Below are 22,797 nucleotides of genomic sequence, written 5' to 3'. Positions count from 1 at the left end.
TAAATTGTAGAGGTCTTTTTAAAATGTTTGCATTTCATTTTACATTAAACCTCAAATTTTCATGTAACATTAGTCAAGACTATGTCCATCCTAAGTTTCCTGATGCACAAGATATTCTAAATATAAACCTTTATATCAATTATATTATGACACTTGAAATTTTTTCCATCCTACATTGGTTTCTCTATATTTTACTCTCTCTCCTTCCCTTTCTCTCTCTCTCTCTCTTTCTCTCAGGTATGCACATATACATCTTACTGATGGCATAGATTGCCGAAAAGGATCTTAACATTTGTCTTACTACTAAACTTTTGATTGCTACTGGCAGAAAACTTATATTTAAGTTTATTAATTTATTTTGAAACCCTATCAACTTTTCTACTTCTATCCTAGCTCGAGGGTTTTGGTGCAATAAGTTTCCCCTTTCACCTATTTATCTTTGGCATTCACCTTCGTCTCATTCACCAAGCCTTTCAATTTAGCCTCTACTCTTTATCTTAGCAGGCCCTTGTGATTACATCATGCCATCCATAGCAAAACATAATTGGCCATTGTCATTAAATGTGGCCTTTATTCATGTTCTTCATTAACTGCACACAACCATTGCCACATCCCAAAAACCCGACATAAAAAGCAGTTTTAGAAAATGTTAATACTTTCCTACTCTGCAAAAATACATTTATCATCCATACACAATTCCCTCCTATATTACAGAACCTGACCTATATGACTGTTACGAAAGAGAATATCCCCCACATTTGAGCCTTGAATAAATCACACCATGAAGCAAGAACAAATGGTTTTCTACCTACACATTACATCACATACTCGGTAGCAATCTTCCATTGTACATTTTATCTAGAAGAGGTTTTGATTCTGGTCTTCGGAGAAGGCCCTTGTTGTTGGCAACACCAGTCCCAAAACAAATTGGGCAGACCAGTTTCCCGCGTCCTGATAATTTAAGTTACAAAAGCCAACAAGCTTGAATTTATGATCTTGTAAAGAGATCACGCAGTAAATTGCAAAACAGTATACATCGAGTCAACATAGAGATAATAGCTTGAAAAGGGTTTGTTTAACCATGCATCTAACTGGAGAAAAGACCAAGCTTACCTCCATGCTAGTGGCGCGTACTATCCAACATGTGCATGCACAATTATAACCGGCAAAAAGAGAAGTATTAACAAACATCAAGAAGCATAAATCACTGCAGCTTGTGCACATGTTGAAGAGGGATGGAAATGTCCCCAAAACGAATGCTTCGTATTGAATGTATCAAGAACAAAGAGCCTCCCCCATACACCTTCCTCTGATGTCAATTGCATCGAATGATGCTAACAAGGAAAACACACAACATTTTACAAATTTGCATGATATCCTTGATCAGCCCCTGGTATCCAATAATTGGAAGATTCAAAATGTGTGAAGGCTTAGGATCATGAAGACAGTTCCCCCCGCCCCCAAAAATGACTCACATTCACCACAGGTCCTCCCTCTCTCATGGATGTAACTCTGCACCAAACATTGATCAAACTTCAGAAAAATCCTCAATTGCTCGTCCTCTAAAACCTCCCATGTCTCTCTTCTTCAAGACTGCCCCCAAGGTCCATAGGTCCCTTCCTCAGAAAGTCCTTCCCAGAAAGTTGGACCTTTAGAGTTGAGACATTCCCATATGGATGGTTCTTCCATATTGAAGCAATCATTCTGTCTCCATTTTGGGAGAAACCAGTAGAATAAATCAAATCCAGAGATTAAGCTTCTCCGCTCACAGTCATTATTGGCATACCCTTCCTGATATCTTGTAAGGAAAATGCATGTGAACATACCCAGGAATGGGCCTACCCAATGTAGCAGGAGGAAAGAAGCCACCATTACTTGCATCAGCTGAAGAAGGCTAGGAAAACACCAAGATGGGTGTCTTAATCATCATCACTATCTTGCTGTGACCTGCAGATGTGTGTAAACGAAGCTGATTGGGAAAGACCATTCACAAACAGCGAACGAGCTCTGTGCAAGAATTCCCCACATTGAATCTGCAAAAGCACCTGCCTTCTTCCAAATATAGATTGTGGGCTAGGAGGAAGTTAGTTTTGGGGGGTTTAATTTTGTGGGGTTTTGCAGGGGGTGTTTGGGTGATTTGGGGTGTTTGGTTTTCATGGATTGTCGAAGGTGCAAATGGCAAGAAAGTAAATAGAGATCTTGGTGCTATTAAGACCTCAATCTGAAGGTGATTTCACCTCCATCATATTTTCTCTAAGCTGATCTCGAGGATTTTAAAGTCTCAATCTAGAAGTTCCCTGGCTCCGTCAAATTTAAAACAGAATCCAATCATTATACAACAAATAGCTAGCAGACAAGCTCAAGACACGGGAGAATGAATGCTGTAAACATAGTATACCTAAGAGTTCTTGAAAAAGTCAATCCTTGTCACCAGAAGGCTAAAGAGACAAGAGTTTCAGCCAAGGAGAGAAGTGATGAGTTGCAATGAATGGAATTGGGGTTTTAAAAAGCCTAAAACTCCAGATTAGATTACAAGATAGGCCAACAGATTCTGATCTTGACATCATCATCCAATCCCTCCACCATCCTCCTCTGTCATCCAGAATCAAGATGGAGACTGCTGGTCAAGAAACTCGTAGCACCCCCTAGACCACCCAATTTACCCATGTCCACTTTGAAAATCAGCTAGATACAGCCACCTGAGTGACTTAGCCCGGCCTACATTTTCTCGTAGCTTACCGACATTCTACACATGTCTACACTATTTCATCTGTGTGCCCAGACCTCTACCAGCTAAAAACCATATGACAGCAACCACAGGATGGTTGACAGGACAAGAATTATTGAGATAAACTCTCTTGCCTCAAGTCCTCAATCATCATAACAAGTGAGAGCCTCTTGCTGGATGAGAGGATAAAACATATAGATTCTTTTTGGCATCTAGTTGCAAAAGTGCACGAGAACAATCAAAGACCCCCCACCCTCAAACTGCATGGAGAACAATCAAAGGCACACACCCCCAACCCACACAACAAAACAACAACCCACCAACAGAGCGTAAACACTCCTCACCTCTTCATCATGTGGTCCACAGCTGCAAAATCATCTACAATGTCCCTAACTACCACCCTCAGATCCATGTCCCATCACTTCTACTTTCCCTAGTTAGGGCCATCTGCAAACTCCAGAACAGCACAAGAGCTGACTGATAAACTACACACTCTTGTAGCAGTATTTGGCTCCACCTTAAGTCGAAGCTTGCTGATTGGGAAGAACACATTGCCTACAGCACCATTTGCTTTAAAAAATAGGCTGATATACTGACAATTTGTAAATTTCTAGGACCGCCCCTTTGGATATTGTTCCCTGAGCCACCTTGTCTGATGATTGCAGAAGTGGCATCCCATCATGTATCATATATGACTTGGAGTATCATTAACTTAGGATTGATTTGTTCAGAGAGCGACATCCTTGGGGAGGGATGTGTGAGAATATACATAACACTTTTCAGGAAACTTGGAAGCAAGGATACCCCCCCCTCCCCATACCCCCCCCCCTCCCCCCTCTCACCCACTTTATTTGGCCTCTATAGAGATAGGATCTCAGCCTTCAATGAGTGATTTGGGAGGTAATAGGGAGCCTGGCTGGAATTTTGATCCTGTTCAATTATATGCAAACCACTTAGGAAAGATTTAAGGTCAAGCTCATCAATACCTCTCCTGACTATGTAGCCACATAGCATCAATATACAAAGGGAATGTTAAATGCAACATCAAACACTACTGCTAATCCAAAAGACGAAACCTGAACGGAAAATTCTGGACACAAGTCATGGGTGGTGACATTTATCTCGACTCCCTGAATAGCTGAAAATAAATGTCATATATTGTAATCCCTTTGCTCATGTGGAAAGCACCGTGATCCCACCAAAAACTTATGCGTGACTCCATGGCTGATGCTGAGACGTGGGAGAAGAGACACTAAGAGTATAAGGAAAGCTTGACACCCAAGACTGCTGTACAAGTCACGACCCTTTCAATTGTTTGGTTGACAAAACTCCTCTCAAGGTGAAACAGACACTCAGTCAAAAAACAAACCAAATACATAAAAAATAACAAATACATAAATCAAAAGAGGAAATGGTCTCCATATATCCAACCAAACAGCTCATATATTCCACAACAAAACATAATTATTCCACAACATAATAAACTGAAACTTACCATAACAATTCGGGCATTCTGTAAACTCATACACATCCTTAGCTCTTTTCCTATTTAAAGCCTTCCATTTCCCTGTCCCACCGCACATGTCACCTACAAGACATGAAAAGTAATAAGATCAGCATAAAATCTTTCCCTCCCTCCCTGAATTTCCTTCCCCTCTCCCTCCCTACTCCTGAGCTTCAAGAAAACCCAACGTAAACACAAATGTCGATTTAAGAGGGACTAACGGACGTGATCAGAAATTTAACAATCACCGGAATGCTCGAATGCATTAACAATTGTATATTAAATATACTCAAGGTCTGATCGTGAGCTTTAAAAGTTAGATAATGAAAGAGTGGAAGAGACATTAAATGTATGTTGCAAATACATTAGTGTACTACACTACATTCAAAGGGACTGATCATTGATTGATTGGTTGCTTTGCAGGACGCTTGAGAAGCTTTTCCATAGAAAATGAGATCAAACGATTGTTTTAAGGGAGGAAATAAAATTGGCACACTAACAACAGGATGATCGTGGTTGGGTCCAAAATGGACCAATTTTTTTCCAACAAAAGGCAAATGCACATTAGAAAAAGCACCTTCCAAGTATGAGAGTGTCTAGTAAATGGCTATAAAAAAAGCTAATCTGGAGGCATGTAATACAAAACTTGTGAGGTCCCAAAGCAAACAAGGTGCCCCTGTCCTGAATGACTAGAAAAGCAAATCTCCACATCATGTGCTCAAAGTTCCCCTGGATCCTCTTAATCTCCCTCAGAGAGAACAGATAATCTCCATCCATAACCTGAAGAGAGCATTCAAGATGCCCCCATGAAAGGGTGGAATGGTTCCATGAGGATTAGAATTGGAAAGTGCTGGAAACTACATCCAGTAACAATATCAATAATTCTGAGACTTTTTTTGAAGCAAAAATTCTTTAGTTTGAAAATCATTAACTCCACTCCTCTCATTGAACACCTCAGTTCCTTATCATCAATCATCCAGCAGCTCAAGAATCTTTCAGCTCCTCCATCTGAAAATGATAAGAAAGCAGTTCTTTGTTCAAGTATAAAAGGACTTACCAAAAAATAACAAAGTTCTTGCTGTTTTACGAGTTGCCTGCAATACACCTTGTAATGGTAATGACATGGTCCCTCTCCTCATAGAAGAGGTCAGAAGATTAAAAGACAAAAATCTACAAGTCAAAACTCTTGATTTATAGAAGCCATGATCAACAAAGCTCATTACAAGAAACAACCGCCTCCTTACACATTCTGCAAGAAACTTGGTCATACAGAACAAAGATACTCTACCAAGTTGGCAAAAGTGAAAAAAGAACACTCCAGCTTCCTTGATGCTGTTCCTACTTTAGAAGACCCCTTCGTACAAGAAGATGCAATAGCAACGGTGCAACCACATCATCATCCTCCTTCCTTTGAAGTGGATGCTGATTGGGCTTTCTAAAAGGTGAAATACGCAATAAAAGACAAAGGGAGTCATGTATTTGTTTGATGTAAGACACCATAATGAGAAATGCACTTCACCAAGCTTTTAATTAAAATGAACTTTGATTCTTGTACCCCTTCCCTGCAAACCCTATCATTTCTCCACAACCACCTATTTGCTGCAGTCATCATCCAGGCCTCAGTCATCATCACCAAGAGCCCTGGAGATCCGCAAGCTGCTGCCACATCATCCCAACTGTTTGAGACTTTTTTTTTACTCCTTTCAGCATGCATTTTTCTATTTGAAGCCAGCCAGCAGATGGCAGCAATATACTGTCTAGCCAAAGACTTTGATGGACAGCACAAAATGCAGTCAAGAAGATGTCTATGTCGCAGGCAGTGGTTCATGAGGCTGCAAGAGGATGAAAACAAAGCTGTTCTGAAGAAGACAGCAGCTGGGCGACACCACTAGGGGTTGGCAGTACCTTTCAGGGGTGAGAGGGGGCAGTTTCTTGATACTTACAGGGATTTGATCATTGTATCTATTTCATCTTCTTGTATCATCTTCCATTTGTATTAGAATGGCCATCATCATAAAAGGGTGCTTACATATGTGAACAATACCCCTACAAGAGCACTACTCAAGTGACACCTACTACACTCATGCTTCCCATTTTACATTTTCCTGTACATTGTATTATCTTTTGATAAATCAGGTGTTTGAAACAAATGATAACCTATGAGAATATGCGTATCTTGTGACTATATTGTGACATGGGACAGGAACAGAGATGGGAAGAACTAACACCCCTGATGTCCCAAAACCCAGAAATAGCCATCTTAACCACTGAAGCGATCATCATGCCAGGCTACAATAACACGAAAGAGTCTCTATTAATAAGAAGGCAACTCTTCTCTAGCTAGATGACTTTCGTTGTTTAGGCTGGACTATTTAGCTTTTCTGTTTGCCTGTAGTACTTGCTATTTCAACTGTTTGCTTTGATTAATGGAAAGAAAATTTTGCTAGGCAAAACTAGCTCTCATAGCATGCCCAAAATGATAGATTACGTGCTAGGTCAATCTAATGTGGATCAATGTAAACAAAATACTTGACAAGCAGAAGCTTCAATGCTATGACTTGGGCTCTAGCAATGCTTTTGCATGTGGGCTTTGATATCTATCCACCATTTAACTAGAAAAGAATGTGCTTACTGCATTTTTTAACAGAATCAAATATTCAAAGTTCAAACAACTTTGATCTTCCAAAACATCTCTCAAATTCACAACATTAAGAGGCTTCCCATAATTGCACAAGCTGGGGGTGTCAGGACTCTTTCATTCTAAGTAAAGAAAACATTCAATTTTGGATATAGCAAAAAGCTATTGTTGCATGCAACATTCTCGTAGCTGTTTACTTTTAAGGCCTAAACCAATCTATGCTGTGAGATAACTTTTGGAGCTGTAACAACTATTCACGTCAAAGAAAAAGAAAATACTGATAGAATTCAGCTCAATACTAACTTTCAAGGCAACTTTTCATGGCCCCAAAAGAAGAGACAAACAAACATGCAAAGTTAATGTTTACACACTTACAAATAATAGCTCCAGAGCCTCCACAGTTTTTACAGACTTGTTTGGAAGGTGGAAGAATATCTCCTTCCTCTTCCCGATCTTCTGCATGAGCCAACTCTGTCAATTGCACAGCAGGTATGCATGCACCTAGGCACACTGAGCACAGGAAACTCCGTCGTGAACTTATACTGGATGCCTGAAAAGGATACAAATTCATCATGCTACCTACAGCACACAATGTCATCCTTTTCTATTGTAACTGAGGAAAGAGAAAAATGCCCTCATTGCCATTGTCATTGAATATCTAAGATAAACAGACTGATATGTGAGCACAAGGAACTAAGAAACTTGAATTAGAACATGTGAACAACCTTGATTCCCAATCTGGTGAATAACATACCCATTGAGTGGACTAGTTGCTAGAGCATATCATTTAATCAAAACATGGGTAAACACTTGGTCAAAGTGGGAATTACCAATATCTTTCCCCTTCATTTGCTTAGTAGATATATCCTAGGGGAGCTTTTGTTAGCCTGCCTGCTTTAGTCGTGTCAGTCTGTCATTTCCTGGTTGTGAGCTCCTGTCAGAATCTAACAGAGACATTGGAGCTCTGGCAGTATAATGTGCATTTCTCCCATTTTAGGCACATTTCTTGTGCATTACCCTAGTCTGTCAAGAGGTTTCCAACTCTGGTCAGTGTCAGACTGCTCCACAACTGCTGGTTATTTTTGTCATCATTTTCCCCATTTTTTTCAGCAGTTGGACTGCATTTAATGAAGTCTTTTTTATGCATTTGCTGCATTTGGCCAGATTTAGGGCCTCCTGCAGCAGTCAATCAGATTTGGAGGGTGTTGGCTATTTATAGCCACCTCACTGATCACTCTCTCACTTTTGCAGGTTATCTTCAGCACACTCCTCTCCAACACTCTCCATCATCGGTGCTGCCTCCCTCATCTCAGCCTGATCCAGTGCCTCACTGACGCTTCGGGCTGCGTGCAGGGACTGATCAGTCCTCATCATTGTATTCAGCATTCTTCTTCAGTCAATGCAGTATTTCTTCCTTCATCTTCTATTTCCTTTCTCGCTCTCTCTCTCTACTCATGTTTCTTCTTCTGTCGCACACTCACATGGTATCAGAGCCTAATTGAGAGCATGGAGGTGAGATCTTTTGCAGAGGGGCCCAACCATCAAACTCAACTTTCATCTCTTGCATTTGCAGCAAGCGCAGCATTCTAGGGTGATTGAGTCAATTTTTTGGTGGTAAAACTTGTGTTTTGCTGCAAACACAGGGATTCAAGAGGAGGCCATACAGGAGGAGACGACATCATCCAGGAGAAGGTGACGTTATCTGGTGGGGTGGCGGCAGCTTTTCTTCCCCAGGCATCAGCTTTTCCTCTCTCTTCCTTAGGCGACAATCCTTGTAACCGGCCTGTTCACTGGAAAGGGCGGTAGTGTACAACCAAAATACATAAATGCTTTCACCCAAATTACAGTCATCCACTTTACCTGAACTTAAAGACACAAAATCAAGAAGAAAAACAGGAAGCTAAAATGCTCCTGTTGCCACACAGACACCCTGTTGGCCCCTAAGTTAGGCGCCCCTTGCGGTATTTCTTTATTTTTAAAAAGAGAGAAAGTACAATGGGCTGTCTTTCACCTATTCTGGGTGAAATTTGGCCGCATAACAGTACAATTATTGACCCAAAACAAGCCGACCAGGAGGGGAAACTCTGCCAAGTCTGAATCTTCTGGTTGGAGTGCAGAATTGACCATTTCAGCCTGCTGTAATTACTAGTTCAGACCTGTTCTGAAACCTGTTTAAAACTCATATTGTCCCTGTACTGTTCAGCCCACTGTAATTACTGGTTCAGACCTGTTCTGACACCTGTTCTCAGCTCATATTGTTCCCTGCACTGTCCTGCATCATCTGGGCCAAGTGCCCCTTGATTCTGACATCAATTGGGCTCTGAAATAACCTCTGAATAGTCCAAAATCTGTACTCATTTAGTGCTGTTTCAGACACTTGCTTGGTGAGGTTAACACCCTCACCTGTCCCTGCTGGGGGCAGCCAACAACTGCTCCTGTTCCTGGAGAAAGGAGGCTCTTGCCTCGTGCAAAAACAACATATTCCACACAGTTGTACCTGAATCAGAAGAAAGGCCCTTGATTCTGCAACATAACCATACTGTCAGGGAGAGAAAGAGAGAGTAGGAAGCAAGCTCAGCCCTATGTGCATCATAGACAAGGTAGACCAGCTCTCAAGAGCTCTCCATCTGCAGCAATCCTTCTCAAATGAGCCCCTTTCAGCCCAAAAACTGCACGCCAGCCCTCTTAAAAGAGGTAAGTGCACCAATTTGTGCCAAGTGGCAGCACTGGAAGATATTTCCCATTCCAGCCTTCCGGTCTAAAATTCTCCATGCTCGGTGCAGAATTTGACCCCGGCACAGACCAGAGGATTGATCCTCGTGCAAAAACGAAGATAATGACAAACAAACAGATTTTGAGGTCCAAAAATAGTAACTCCCTAAATTTTAGGAGTTGCTTCCATTGCATCCCCACTAGTCTTCTGACCATCTTTGCAGACTATGGCTACATCCAAATTTGTAATGTAGCTCAACTAAAAGTGAAATTTTACTGATGACCCCACATGGACTACTCTCTTGAAGATTTGTCCATCTTCACTTTGAACCAGTCTCTTCCAGGCTAGTTCTTCAACACACTTGTCCATATACACTTTCACAAGTCTCTTCCAGGCTTGTCAATCTACAATGCCATCAGTTTCTTCCAGACTTGTACTGGACCTTAACTATCCAGTCTTGACTCACTTGACATTCCTGTCCGTTTCACATACTAGCCATGCAACTCAGGCGTTTAGATTTCAAGAGGGATCCTTCCAAAAAGAAAAACCAAATAAAATATGTAATAAAGAAATCAACAAAAAGGTAATACTTGTCATAGTCTTGTGACATATCTACCTCTCGAAATCGCAAACGTCCTCGTTTGCATGAATGTCATACATGCTTCCAGCTAACCCAATGAACTTACACTTGGCAGCACATGTACAACACATACATGCTATCAGTCAACATTGTGAACTGAACACACTGTTAACACATGTATGTTCTAACTGTGAAACATGGCAGACTATCATCATGTGACTCCACATCACTGTTTTCAGATATAGTGGCCGGTACACCACAATGATATCCCCATAGTGGCAAATTCTCATTTGATGACTCCACATCACCCTGACTAGAGATCTAGTGGCCGGTACATCAAAATGATATCCCCACTGAGTCAATTCACAAAATACATGCCCGATCGAGTAACCATTGTTACAACATGTATTCAATTTAAAAGAAGTAAAAACTGTATTCTTGCAAGCAATACTTACTTCTTTAGCACTGAGAAAACCATATGGACACAATAAGTATTAATCTGTACAAAATCTATTTCTGTACATATTTTCTTTCTTAAGCAATTGTCACTTTGACAATCTATTTCAGCTTAGAGATACAAGGGTCAAGGCAGGTTGCAAGCGAAATGCTTCAAGGTAAAGTTCCAACACATTAGGTGACTCTGCAAGTTCACCTTCGTCCATCCACTTAGCATCTATAGCTGGATAGTTCTTGAACTTAACCAAATACCTTCTAGCAACCTTGCCTTTCACTTTCCTTTCCTTGTGTGGCTGTTCTAGAACAAGAATTTCATCAAGTTCCTCAACTTCGGGCTGTTCCTCAACTAGCATATCTACTGGCACATCACCTACATAGGGTCTAAGAAGACTTACATGGAAAGCATTATGAATCTTCCAATTGTCAGGCAATTTCAGCCTATAACTGACATCACTAATCTTCTCTGTTACTTGAAAAGGCCCATAGTATCGCATACTAAGCTTAGTGAAAAGACTTTCGTTGCCGTTCCGCTTCTTTAAGCATGCCTTTTCAAACCGCAACAGTACCCAATCACCAAGTGAAAATATCAATTCACGAAGGTGATGATCAGCAGCTTTCTTTTGCTTTGCCTGAGTCCTTTAAAGGGCATGCTTAACTTTCTGATACATTTCATCCATACTCTGCACATACTGATCTGCCTGAAAGATCTTATCCTTTGTATGCAAAATGAGAGGAACCTTTTTACCTGCTTCAACAATTTCAAAAGGGGCTTTGCCTGTTGACGAATGCACAGTATTATTGTATGTATACTCGACCAAAGGTAAATACTGCTCCCACTTTGACTTGTGCTCTGACACATAGCACTTAAGCAGATCCAAGACAGTAGAATTTGCCTCTTCTGACTGTCCATCAGTCTGTGGATGAAATGACGATGAGAACTTAAGCGTTGTGCCCATGTTCTCAAATATGCCTCTCCAGAATAGACTTGTCATCCGTGGATCACGGTCACTGACAATAGACTGTGGCATACCATGATACTTGAAGACATTGCACATAAACAAACGTGCCATCTGATCTGTTTTTATCTTCTTCCTGATAGGAATGAAATGAGCATGTTTGCTAAACCTGCAAATAATAGTCCATATCCCATCATTTCCTGTCTGTGTCCTTGGAAGATCAAAGATAAAATCCATAGCTATGCTTTCCCATGGTTTATCTGGAATAGGCAATGGCTGTAAAAGCCCTAGTGCTTTTTGCCTGTCAAACTTGACCTTCTGGCAAATCAAGCACTGCCGCACAAAAGCATCCACATCTCTTCTCAAAGAAGGCCAATAAAGAATGTCTCTACTGCTTTGATTGTTGCATCAATACCACAATGCCCTGCATACGGTGGAGAATGACTCTCTGTCATAACTTTCCGTCTCAATGGCATAGTCACACATAGTCTACCATGCATCAACATGAAACCATCCTTGAGAAGATAATGCTCATGATGTTGTCCATTGACAAGCTGATCAAAGATCCTTGCAAAATCCTCATCATCAGCATACTGTTCCTTCATATCATCAAGCTCATGATGATAAGGAATTGACACAGCTGAAATTTGTGGCTTCCTTGACAAAGCATCAGCCACAACATTCTTTTTGCCTTCCACATGCATAATCTAAAAATGGAACATTGACAAAAAGTTTGCCCAACGCATATACTTTTCTGACAGCTTAATCTGAGTTAAGAAATAACGCAATGTCTGATGATCTGTCTGGACAACAAAATCTGCCCCAAGTAGGTAGTGTTTCCAACAAGAAAGCGCATGAATCACAACCAGCAATTCTTTCTCATAGACCTGCATAGTCTTCTCTAGCCCTCGCAAGATTCTGCTTTCATAAGCCACTACCCGGCCATCTTGCATTAACATTGCACCAATGCTATTGCCACAAGCATCACATTGGACAACAAATGACTTCCTAAGATCTGGCAGAATGATCACTAGACTAGAAGTTATCTTTTCTTTAAAAAGATTAAAAGCTGAAATCTCTTTTGGTGTCCACTGGAAAGAGACTCCTTTCTTCTGTAAAGCATGTAAAGGTGAAGCAATCTCTGCAAAATTGCGAATAAACCTCCTGTAGTAAGAACACAAACCCAAGAAGCTTCTAACATCATGGACAGTCTTCAAATCTGGCCATGTTCTAATTGCTTCAACCTTAGCAGGATCCATTCGGACACCATCCTTTGACACTATGTGCCCCAGGAACTGGATTTCTTCCAAGAAGAACTCACTCTTCTTGCCATTGATAAGCAACCTATTACTGCAAAGCTCATCAAAGACTGCTTTCAAGTGTTCTCTATGCTCCTGTTCATTCTTTGAAAAGACAATCATGTCATCAAAGAATGTACCAACAAACTGCCTGTATGGACGAAAAATCCTGTCCATCATTCAATTAAACGTTGCAGGAGCATTAGTGAGTCCAAATGGCATTACCAAGAACTCATAGAGACCAAACGTGGTCCTAAATGCAGTCTTATGCACATCCTCTTGCTTAATCCTGATCTGATGGTATCCACTCTTCAAATCTGTCCTGCTGAAAATTGACACTCTTCCAAACAGTCAAGGATGTCGTCAATTCTTGGAATGGGGAACCTGTTCTTGATGGTACTCTTTTTCAACGCTCGATAATCTATGCACATGCGCCAAGAGCCATCCTTCTTCTGCACTAAGAGCACTGGCGAGCAAAAGGGAGATGAACTTGGCTGAATCAGCCCTTTTTTCAACAGCTCATTCACCTGGCTCAATATCTCTTTCTGTTGGGCTGCACTAACCCTATACGGAGGTCTATTTGGTGGGCTACTGCCTGGCACCAAATCTATTGCATGATCCTCAGACCTCTCTGGTGGCAACTGTGATGGTAATGAGTCAGAAAAACAATCACTGAACTGAGACAAGAAAGCAGACCTGTCTCTATTTAACATAGAGAAATTTGACTCATCATTATCCTTAACATCACGTGCAAAAATCAAGTTCGCAGAAAGATGATTCTTTATTACAGATGTAATGGCAGAAGCCGATACAACAAGTACAGACTCTCCTTTAAGCTTCACATCAAGCACATGAGACTTTCCCCTATGTTCCAAAGTCAGTGTCTTGTTAAAGACATCCAACACACCATGCTTTCTGAACATCCATGGCATTCCCAACAAGACATCACAACCTTCAAGTGGCATGATATAAAATTCTTCTGCATCAATATAAGACTGTACATGAAGACACAGCTTTCCAAGAATGGGTGTCACTGACTCTGAGCGGCCAGGACATGCCAACCCTGCCTCTGCTGTGTAGCCCATCTCCTCTGCTTTGATGCCCAAAGTAGAAGCCAACTCTGGTGAGATAAAGTTTGCCTTAGCTCCAGGATCAAAGAAAATAAGTACATGTTGATCCCTAACTTTACCCCAAGCTCTGCAAAGCTCATCAGCATCCGAGTGTGGCTTGTCTCTCAGCATATTTGGCACTAAACCTGCTAAAGGTTTGGGCTTCTTTCCTTTCCTGTCCTCTTTATCATCATCAGCTGATCTCTTATTCTTGTCCGGACAATTAGACGCAATATGACCAGTTTGCTCACAGATAAAGCACTTCCTCTCAGCCATTAAAGCCTCTCTCTTCAAGAGACTTGCGCACAAAAGGTTTCTTCTGGTCCTTTGACTGCTATCCAAAGAACTTGGCTCGCTTCTTCTTGAACTGCCAAGGTTTACCTGTGCTTTGAGAAATCTAAGAAACATGTTTACCAAATGGCTTCTTTGCTGAAAATTTTTCAGATTTGTCCTATTTAATGCTGCCCCCAAAACCACTTGACTGTCCCAACAATAGTGCATTTCCTGTGGTGGCATTCTCAATTAACTGAGTCAAAGTGGTGACCTTTGTCTTTGTACAATAATTCCGGAGTTCCTTGGGCAGCCCACAGCAATATTTCTCTATCTGCTCGGTCAATGGCACAACCCTGTAAGAAGTGACTGGAAGCAAAGCCTCCCAAAACTTCTTGTTATAGTCTTCCAGATCCTTGCATTTAGATGCATCCAAATTGTGCCAAGCTGACATAACATCGATCTCAAATTCATTGGTCAACCAAGCAGAAGCAAATACTTGCTTAAAGTAAGTCCAAGTGGCAGGAGCCTGTCCTTGCATCAACAGTGTACTCCACCACTGATTAGCATTGTCCTTAAGAAAAGTGGCAGCTTTCCAAACCTTAGAAGGCTCTGTAAAGTTCCCTCCTGCAAATGCGGCATCAAACTGCTATAAGAAAGAAAGAGCCTTAGTCCTATCTTCAAATCCTCGAAAGATGTCAAACTGTACGGCTGCACCACCTTCTTGTATGGCTTTGGCTTCTCATGAGCCATCAAAGGCTCCATAGGATATGCCTGCAACATAGGAGCGCTAACAGGTGGCATAGGAGTTGCCGCACCACTGACTACAAGACTTGTAGACACAATACTTGCTTGCTGATTTTGATAACCAGCGATACCAAAAGTGCCCTGTGGCATGCCAAAACTACCCTGAATTCCCTAAAATCCAAGCTACATGCCTATATTACCATACATGGGGTTTGGCATAAAACCCTGTGTATCCCCAAACACTGTTCCTGGTACATAAATCCGGTTTCCAGGTGCATAACCAGCCATACTCTGAAATACAAATCCACCTCCAAAGTACCCAGCATGTACAGAAGTCGGTGGAAAAACCTGTGGTAAAGCCTGAAAACTGTTTCCCAGTCCATTTAAGCCAACATTTGGCTGCTGTAAAGTGGCGAGCTGAACTGGCAATGCCTGTGTAACTAGCGTTTTCGCCACCTGTTCCTGAATAGTCAGAACCAATCTTGGAGTCTCCATTGACTCTGCAAGTTGCCTTGGTGTTTCCACTGAATCTGCAGCATGCTTACCCTTATCCTGGACCTCTACTGGATCCGAAATCTTTGCAGGTTGCCCAACTTGCTGTAAAGGAAGGGAAGGCTACAAAAATGCCAAAAACCTTGGATTCTGCATCACTTGAGTAAACATACTCACAGCAGCAACTAACTGAGTCTTGAAAATGTCTTCATCCATAGAAGAAGCCGTATGAACTTGTGGCTCAACCATAATAGGAGGAGCAACAAACTGTGGAGGTCTAGAAGACTCTCCCACCTCATGAACAACAGGGATCTCCTGTGATGCAGACGCTTCCTCTCTCATGTCTTCCTTTCTATCAGCCATAATGCACAATTCTGTGTCTTACACCCAAACAAACCTTGGCTCACTCTTTAGGGAAAAAGTGATTCGGTCCTAGCAACGGAACCATGTAACCGGCCTGTTCACTGGAAAGGGCGGTAGTGTACAACCAAAATACATAAATGCTTTCACCCAAATTACAGTCGTCCACTTTACCTGAACTTAAAGACACAGAATCAAGAACAAAAACAGGAAGCTAAACTGCTCCTGTTGCCACACAGACACCCTGTTGGCCCCTAAGTTAGGCGCCCCTTGCGGTATTTCTTTATTTTTAAAAAGAGAGAAAGTACAATGGGCTGTCTTTCACCTATTCTGGGTGAAATTTGGCCGCATAACAGTACAATTACTGACCCAAAACAAGCCGACCAGGAGGGGAAACTCTGCCCAAGTCTGAATCTTCTGGTTGGAGTGCAGAATTGACCATTTCAGCCTGCTGTAATTACTAGTTCAGACCTGTTCTGGAACCTGTTTACAACTCATATTCTTCCCTGTACTGTTCAGCCCACTGTAATTACTGGTTCAGACCTGTTCAGACCTGTTCTGACACCTGTTCTCAGCTCATATTGTTCCCTGCACTGTCCTGCATCATCTGGGCCAAGTGCCCCTTGATTCTGACATCAATTGGGCTCTGAAATAACCCCTCGACAGTCCAAAATCTGTACTCATTTAGTGCTGTTTCAGACACTTGCTTGGTGAGGTTAACACCCTCACCTGTCCCTGCTAGGGGCAGCCAACAACTACTCCTGTTCCTGGAGAAAGGAGGCTCTTGCCTCATGCAAAAACAACATATTCCACACAGCTGTACCTGAATCAGAAGAAAGGCCCTTGATTCTGCACCATAACCATACTGTCAGGGAGAGAAAGAGAGAGTAGGAAGCATGCTCAGCCCTCTATGCATCATAGACAAGGTAGACCAGCTCTCAAGAGCTCTCCATTTGTAGCAATCCTTCTCAAATGAGCCCCTTTCAGCCCAAAAACTGCACGCCAGCCCTCTTAAAAGAGGTAAGTGCACCAATTTGTGCCAAGTGGCAGCACTAGAAGATATTTCCCGTTCCAACCTTCCGGTCTAAAATTCTCCATACTCGGTGCAGAATTTGACCCCGGCACAGACCAGAGGATTGATCCTCCTGCAAAAACGAAGATAATGACGTGAACAGATTTTGAGGTCCAAAAATAGTAACTTCCTAAATTTTAGGAGTTGCTTCCATTGCATCCCCACTAGTCTTCTGACCATCTTTGCAGACTATGGCTACATCCAAATTTGTAATGTAGCTCAACTGAAAGTGAATTTTCACTGATGACCCCACATGGACTACTCTGTTGAAGATTTGTCCATCTTCACTTTGAACTAGTCTCTTCCAGGCTAGTTCTTCAACACACTTGCCCATATACACTTTCACAAGTCTCTTCCAAGCTTGTCAATCTACAGTGCCATCAGTCTCTTCCAGATTTGTACTGGACCTTAACTGTCCAGTCTTGACTCACTTGACATTCCTGTCTGTTTCACATACTGGCTATGCAACTCAGGCGTTTAGATTTCAAGAGGGATCCTTCCAAAAAGAAAACCCAAATAAAATATGTAATAAAGAAATCAACAAAAAGGTAATAGTTGTCACAGTCTTGTGACAATCCTTGTGTCCAGGTGGCACATTCCATTACCTATCTTGTGTTGCAGCTCTTTGGGTGACTGCAAATTTGGAAGATGCAGTTTCAAGGCTTCAATGACTTAGACGAGGAGCTTTTCTCACACCACTCATCTAAGTGGAGACGTGATTATCGAGAGTTTTGTGATTACCAACAATGGGAGGAAACTCCCCGAACCCAATAGGAGTCGTCTCCTCGAACCTGTCCTTCTACTCACCTACCACAGCAAGCCCCATTTGAAGTGAAGGCCCCATCTGAAGTGAAGATGCCTTCCTTGATACCCTCTATTCAGGTGTCTGTTCTCCCTTCTATACCTAAAGAAGACAAACTGGATGGTTGCAACTATTCCTTGTGGTCCTACAAGTGGAAGGTGTTTATGGAGACCCAAACAACTTCCAAGGTCCAAGCCGTACAAGAGGATCGTGGCGGTGAGTTTACTTCTAACCTCTTTTTTGAGTTTTGCAAGGATCACCAGATTCAGGTGGAGTACTCCCATCCGAACACACCATCTAAGAATAGTATGGTAGAGTCGGTGAATCGAACCATGCTAGAGATGGCCCAATCCATGTTGGAGCATAGGGGCCTACCTCATTCCCTTTGGGGTGAGGCAATGGCTACAATGGTTCACATCCGCAACCGATATCCAACTTCTACTTCGATGGACATGACCCCCTACGAGGCTTTCTTTGGGAAGAAGCCTTCTGTGTCCCATTGTCGCATCTTTGGGTGTGAGGCATATGTCCATGTTGACAAGAAGAAGAGGCAAATGAAGCTTGACTCAAAATCTTGGAAGCTTATCTTCATGGGTTGTAGCACGACCACAAAGAGCTATCGGCTCTACAACCTGTCCACACGAAAAATTGAGGCAAGCCAAGATGTGATCTTCGACAAGGCTGCGGCCTCCGACAATTTGGTTGATGGTTCTTGTGCAGGTGATACCTCCTCATTGACTGACCCTCCCCCAACCTTAGTTCCTCTTATTCCTTCTAGGTTTCCTATTAGTACCCCTCCCTCGTCATCGGCTCCTCCCCCTCCACCTACTACTCCTCCATCTATCTCTACTTCCCTTCCACCCCTAACGAATGCTACTTCTTCATTGAGTACTTCCAACCCTTTAGCCTCCTCACCGGAGACTTCTAGGAATCCTTCACCATCAAGAGGGGAGCCTTCTTTAGATCCGGAGGATGTCCCATCACTTCAAGAGGGGGAGTCCCTTTCTTCGATAGGTGCATTACAGGTACCAGAGACTTCCTTGCCTCCCTCGCAGCAGGATGAACCTCTCCACATTCCTTTGTGGTATAGACGGCTTATGCAGGATTCAAGCATTTCTCACTTTCCTGCTACCCCTTCAAGTCCACATAAATCTGCTCACTTACAGGCCTAATAGGATAGGCCACTCTGTGTGAAATATGCTCTTATGTCACAAATTCTTCAAGATCGAGAGCCTACTACAATTGATGAGGCTCTTGCACAAGATGTTTGAGGGTAGGCTATGTAGACTGAGCTCAATTCTATCGAGCAAAATCAAACTTAGGAGTTGATTACCCATCCTCGAAAGCGGAAGGTGACTGGTGTGAAGTGGGTCTTTAAGACCAAATATCTTGCAAATGGTTCCTTGGACAAGCACAAAGCCATGCTTGTTGCCAAGGGTTTTGCACAATGCGTAGGATTGGACTATTTTGAGACTTTCGCACCTACGGCTTGGATGTCTACTATTCAGGCTATCTTGGCTATCGCTGCCCATCATCATTGGCATGATTACCAAATGGACATCAAGTCCGCTTTCTTGAATGGCATTCTAGAGAAGAGATTTGTGTTTCCCAACCTCCAAATTTTCTTATGCAGAGGAAGGAGGACCATGTCTACAAGTTCTAGAAGGCCCTTTATGGCTTGAAGCAAGCTCGCAAGGCTTGGTACCAAAGGGTTGATCAATTCTTCTTACAAATTGGCTTCCATTGATCGGCACATAACCCCAACCTTTACCACAAGGTTGAGGGTGACAGTTGTGTTCTCCTTATTTTGTATGTGGATGATCTTATCATCACTAGGAGCTCTACACAGGAGATTAATCTCCAAAGATTTTGAGACACGTGTTTGACATGACGGATCTTGGAATCCTTCATTTATTCCTTGGATTGGAGATCTATCACATAGCGCAGGGCATTTTATTTCCCAGCACCAATACATCTCCAAGCTTCTTTCGAAGTTTGATTTGGCCAAGTATTGACCTCTTTCTTGCCCCATGGACTCTGAGTTCAAGCTTGTGGCAACAAGAGATCCCCTTACTAATGCTATCCGTTACAAGTGCCTTGTTGGCCTTTTGATCTGGCTTATTCATACTCAACCGGACATCTCTTTTGTGGTGGCTTTGCTGTCTTCTTTTAAGAAGACTCCTACACAGGATCACTGGAGAGCAATCTTACGCATTCTTCAGCATTCATAGATGACTTGGTCTTGTGGGATCATGTATGAAGAGGCGGTTACTCTTTCTGGATGGAGTGACTCTAATTGGGCAAATGATGTGGATTCGAGATGGTCCACTACAAGTTATGCTTTTTCCTTGAATCAAGAGCTCTCTCTTGGAGTAGTAAGAAGTAGCCTACTATGGCTCTTTCTTCGATAGAGGTCGAGTAAGGAGCCCTTTGTTTTCCCACCATAGAGGTGGTTTGGCTCCGTCGCATGTTAGCGGAGATTGGCTTTTCTCAAACAGGACCTACGAAGCTACACATGGACAACCAGAGTGCCCTTGCTCTAGTGAAGAACCCAATGTTTTATGCTCGCATGAAGCACATTGAGGTTCAGTATCATTATGTTTGAAGCGGATCATGGATTCCAAGTTAGCGGTGGCCTACTATCCCACAGAGGACAATGCCACTAATCTCTTCACAAAGCCTTTTCCTCAAGCTTCTACGCTTCATCACATGAGGTTGTTGGATCTTCAGAAACTCCTAGGATCTGAGAGGGGGTGTTAGTCTACCTGCTTTAGTCATATCAATCTATCATCTCCTGCTTGTGATCTCCTGTCAGAGTCTGACGAAGACATGGGAGCTTTGGCAGTTTAGTGTGCATTTCTCCCATTTTAGACACATTTCTTGTGCATTTGCCTAGTCTATCAAGAGGTTTCCACCTCTTGTCAGTGTTAGACTGCTCCACGATTGCTGGTTATTTTTGTCATTATTTTTCCCATTTTTTCCAAAAGTCAGACTGCATTTATCGCAGTCATTTTTATGCATTTGCTGCAGTCGGCCAGATTTGGAGGCTATTGGCTATTTATAGCCACCTCACTGATCACTCTCTCACTTCTACAGGTTTTGAGCACACTTCTCTCCGACGCTCTCCTTCATTGGTGCTGCCTTCATCGTCTCAGCCTAACATGGTGCCTCACTGACGCTCCAAGCTGTGTGCACAGAGTGATCAGTCCTCATCATTGTATTCAGAATTCTTCTTCAATCAGTGCAGTATTTCTTCCTTCATCCTCTGTGTGTGTGTGTGTGTGTGTGTGTGTGTGTGTGTGTGTGTGGATGCTCATGTTTCTCCTTCTGTCGTGCACTCTCACAGCTTCATGATAATGAAAAAAGCTGAAATTGGAATCAAATCGGGATTCACAAAAGCAAGACCATGGCAAGCTCCTTGCTAGACTGCCAACATATAGCTTACATTAGTTTGAGGGCAATGGCTTTTAAGACTGACAGCTGCAAATTGCTATATGGAGTGAGCATATTGAGCACTTTTCACCCTATTAATTACCCAGCTTCCAACTGCCACCTTAAAATCATACAAAATTTTGAACTTCGTCCAAACTCCACACATGGCAGTGTGCACTATGTATCATTTTGTGGCTCAATTTCAGTGAGGCTTGTGTGTGTGTGTGTGTGTGCACACACACGTGTGTGTCCACCAAGAAGTCAATTTAGGCACTTTTGATGGGAAATTTTCAAGCTGCCCTTGCAATCTCATATGCAAGTTTGACAGGATCTCTTCTTGATTACCAGAATACTCAAACTTCTTTAGCTGAGTCAGATTATGCGAACAATCTGAACACAAAGGAGCTCAACAATTCTTGGGAGCTCTGCCGTTTCATATGGACAGCTTCTTTAGGCCCTCTTGCAACAATCATCCATGATAGTTACTATGTTGGTGATTTGAGTAGTTCTCACATCACTGCGTTTTACCACTATTTCTGCCATTGTTAGAATTGATTTCGTAAAATGACTTAATGTATAGTAGTTCGACAGCAGAAAACCTGTGTGTGAGTTTGATCGAGTTCTGCATTTCAATTATCATTACACCATTGACAGCATATTTTATGCTGCAACTTTGTTAAGTATGACCAGACAGGCTTTACGTAAACTCTCGTAGACGGTCACCAACTATGGCTGATGCATAAGAAACACAGAAAATAAAACCTCACCACAAATGGCAGCAAATCTGCTATCCTGGCTAAGTAACAATGACGACAAAACGGATAATTCACTTTGACTCGTTTTTCGAATGCCTAAGTAAAGGTTACTACTAGACAATGATAAAACAATGTTGAAATGCTTGCAGACGTTCATTTGAGTGCAAGCCTAAGAACGTGACTTCCATAAAAATGGCATTCAAGCATATAACAGTCGCAACTAAGCTTTATCTACAATGGAAAATCAATGATATTTCAGGGTAAAACGCCAGTAATACTTCAAAATCTGACAAAACATTAGCACATAAAAGGCTGGACGTTACATGCCACTGAAATGCAGGAGAGAGAGAGAGAGAGAGAGAGAGAGAGAGAGAGATCAACCTTTAAAAAACAAACGTAGCAGTAATGAGATGCCTTGCAATATAAAGAATGCATGCAGAGAATGGAGCATACCGAGGTTTCAGCTTTACCAGTGGAGCTGGTTATCTGCACATCAGCTTCGTGCGAAGGCGTGCTTTCCTGAGCCCCCCTTGCTGAAAGAATGGTGGAAGAGGCCTTCGCTGAATGCCTCGACGATGGAATCTGAGCTGAAGGGGTAAAAACTCCCAAGGAAAAGTGAGACAGAGAAGACATGACTTAGCTTTGCCTCTCTGTCGCTAGTGTTTGAGCTCGCCTGAAAGAAGCGTCTTCTTTCCTCGCGATTGTCCCTTATTCTCTCTGTCACCCTGTGTTCCTGTAATTGTTGTTCATGATGATGATGATGACAAGCAGAGAGATATTTGTATATCTCAGTATTTCGGTTCTAACTTCTTACCTGAATTAATGGAAATCTAAGAAAACTAGTGGCCCTTAATGGACCCGGATTTTGCGTCACATTTTCGGCTT

The 22,797-nt window shown here is 42.3% G+C and overlaps 1 protein-coding gene across 3 annotated transcripts; it reads right to left on the bottom strand.

The window, feature by feature from the left end:
• Nucleotides 1-564: 564 nt before the first annotated feature.
• On the bottom strand, nucleotides 565-22,755 carry LOC148032860 (protein PHOTOSYSTEM I ASSEMBLY 2, chloroplastic-like). 3 transcript variants are annotated; one of them, XM_087683525.1, is made up of 4 exons: nucleotides 22,383-22,747; nucleotides 7,246-7,449; nucleotides 4,224-4,316; nucleotides 565-951 (listed from the first exon to the last, which is right to left on the bottom strand). In XM_087683525.1, the coding sequence occupies exons 1-4, from the start codon at nucleotides 22,543-22,545 to the stop codon at nucleotides 821-823; spliced, it is 591 nt and encodes a 196-aa protein (XP_087539651.1). In that variant the 5' UTR covers nucleotides 22,546-22,747; the 3' UTR covers nucleotides 565-820. The 3 variants fall into 3 exon arrangements, with proteins under 3 accessions (XP_087539651.1, XP_087539652.1, XP_087539653.1); XM_087683526.1 differs by having other exon boundaries at nucleotides 589-951; nucleotides 7,246-7,420; nucleotides 22,366-22,737; XM_087683527.1 differs by lacking the exon at nucleotides 565-951 and adding an exon at nucleotides 1,047-1,512 and having other exon boundaries at nucleotides 22,383-22,755.
• Nucleotides 22,756-22,797: the final 42 nt, after the last annotated feature.

This window comes from Lygodium microphyllum, chromosome 8 (assembly GCF_053477565.2).
Source record: "Lygodium microphyllum isolate KBCC chromosome 8, Lygodium_microphyllum_v1.1.10, whole genome shotgun sequence".
Taxonomy (NCBI): domain Eukaryota; kingdom Viridiplantae; phylum Streptophyta; class Polypodiopsida; order Schizaeales; family Lygodiaceae; genus Lygodium; species Lygodium microphyllum.
This window is presented reverse-complemented; position numbering and strand designations above follow the sequence as displayed.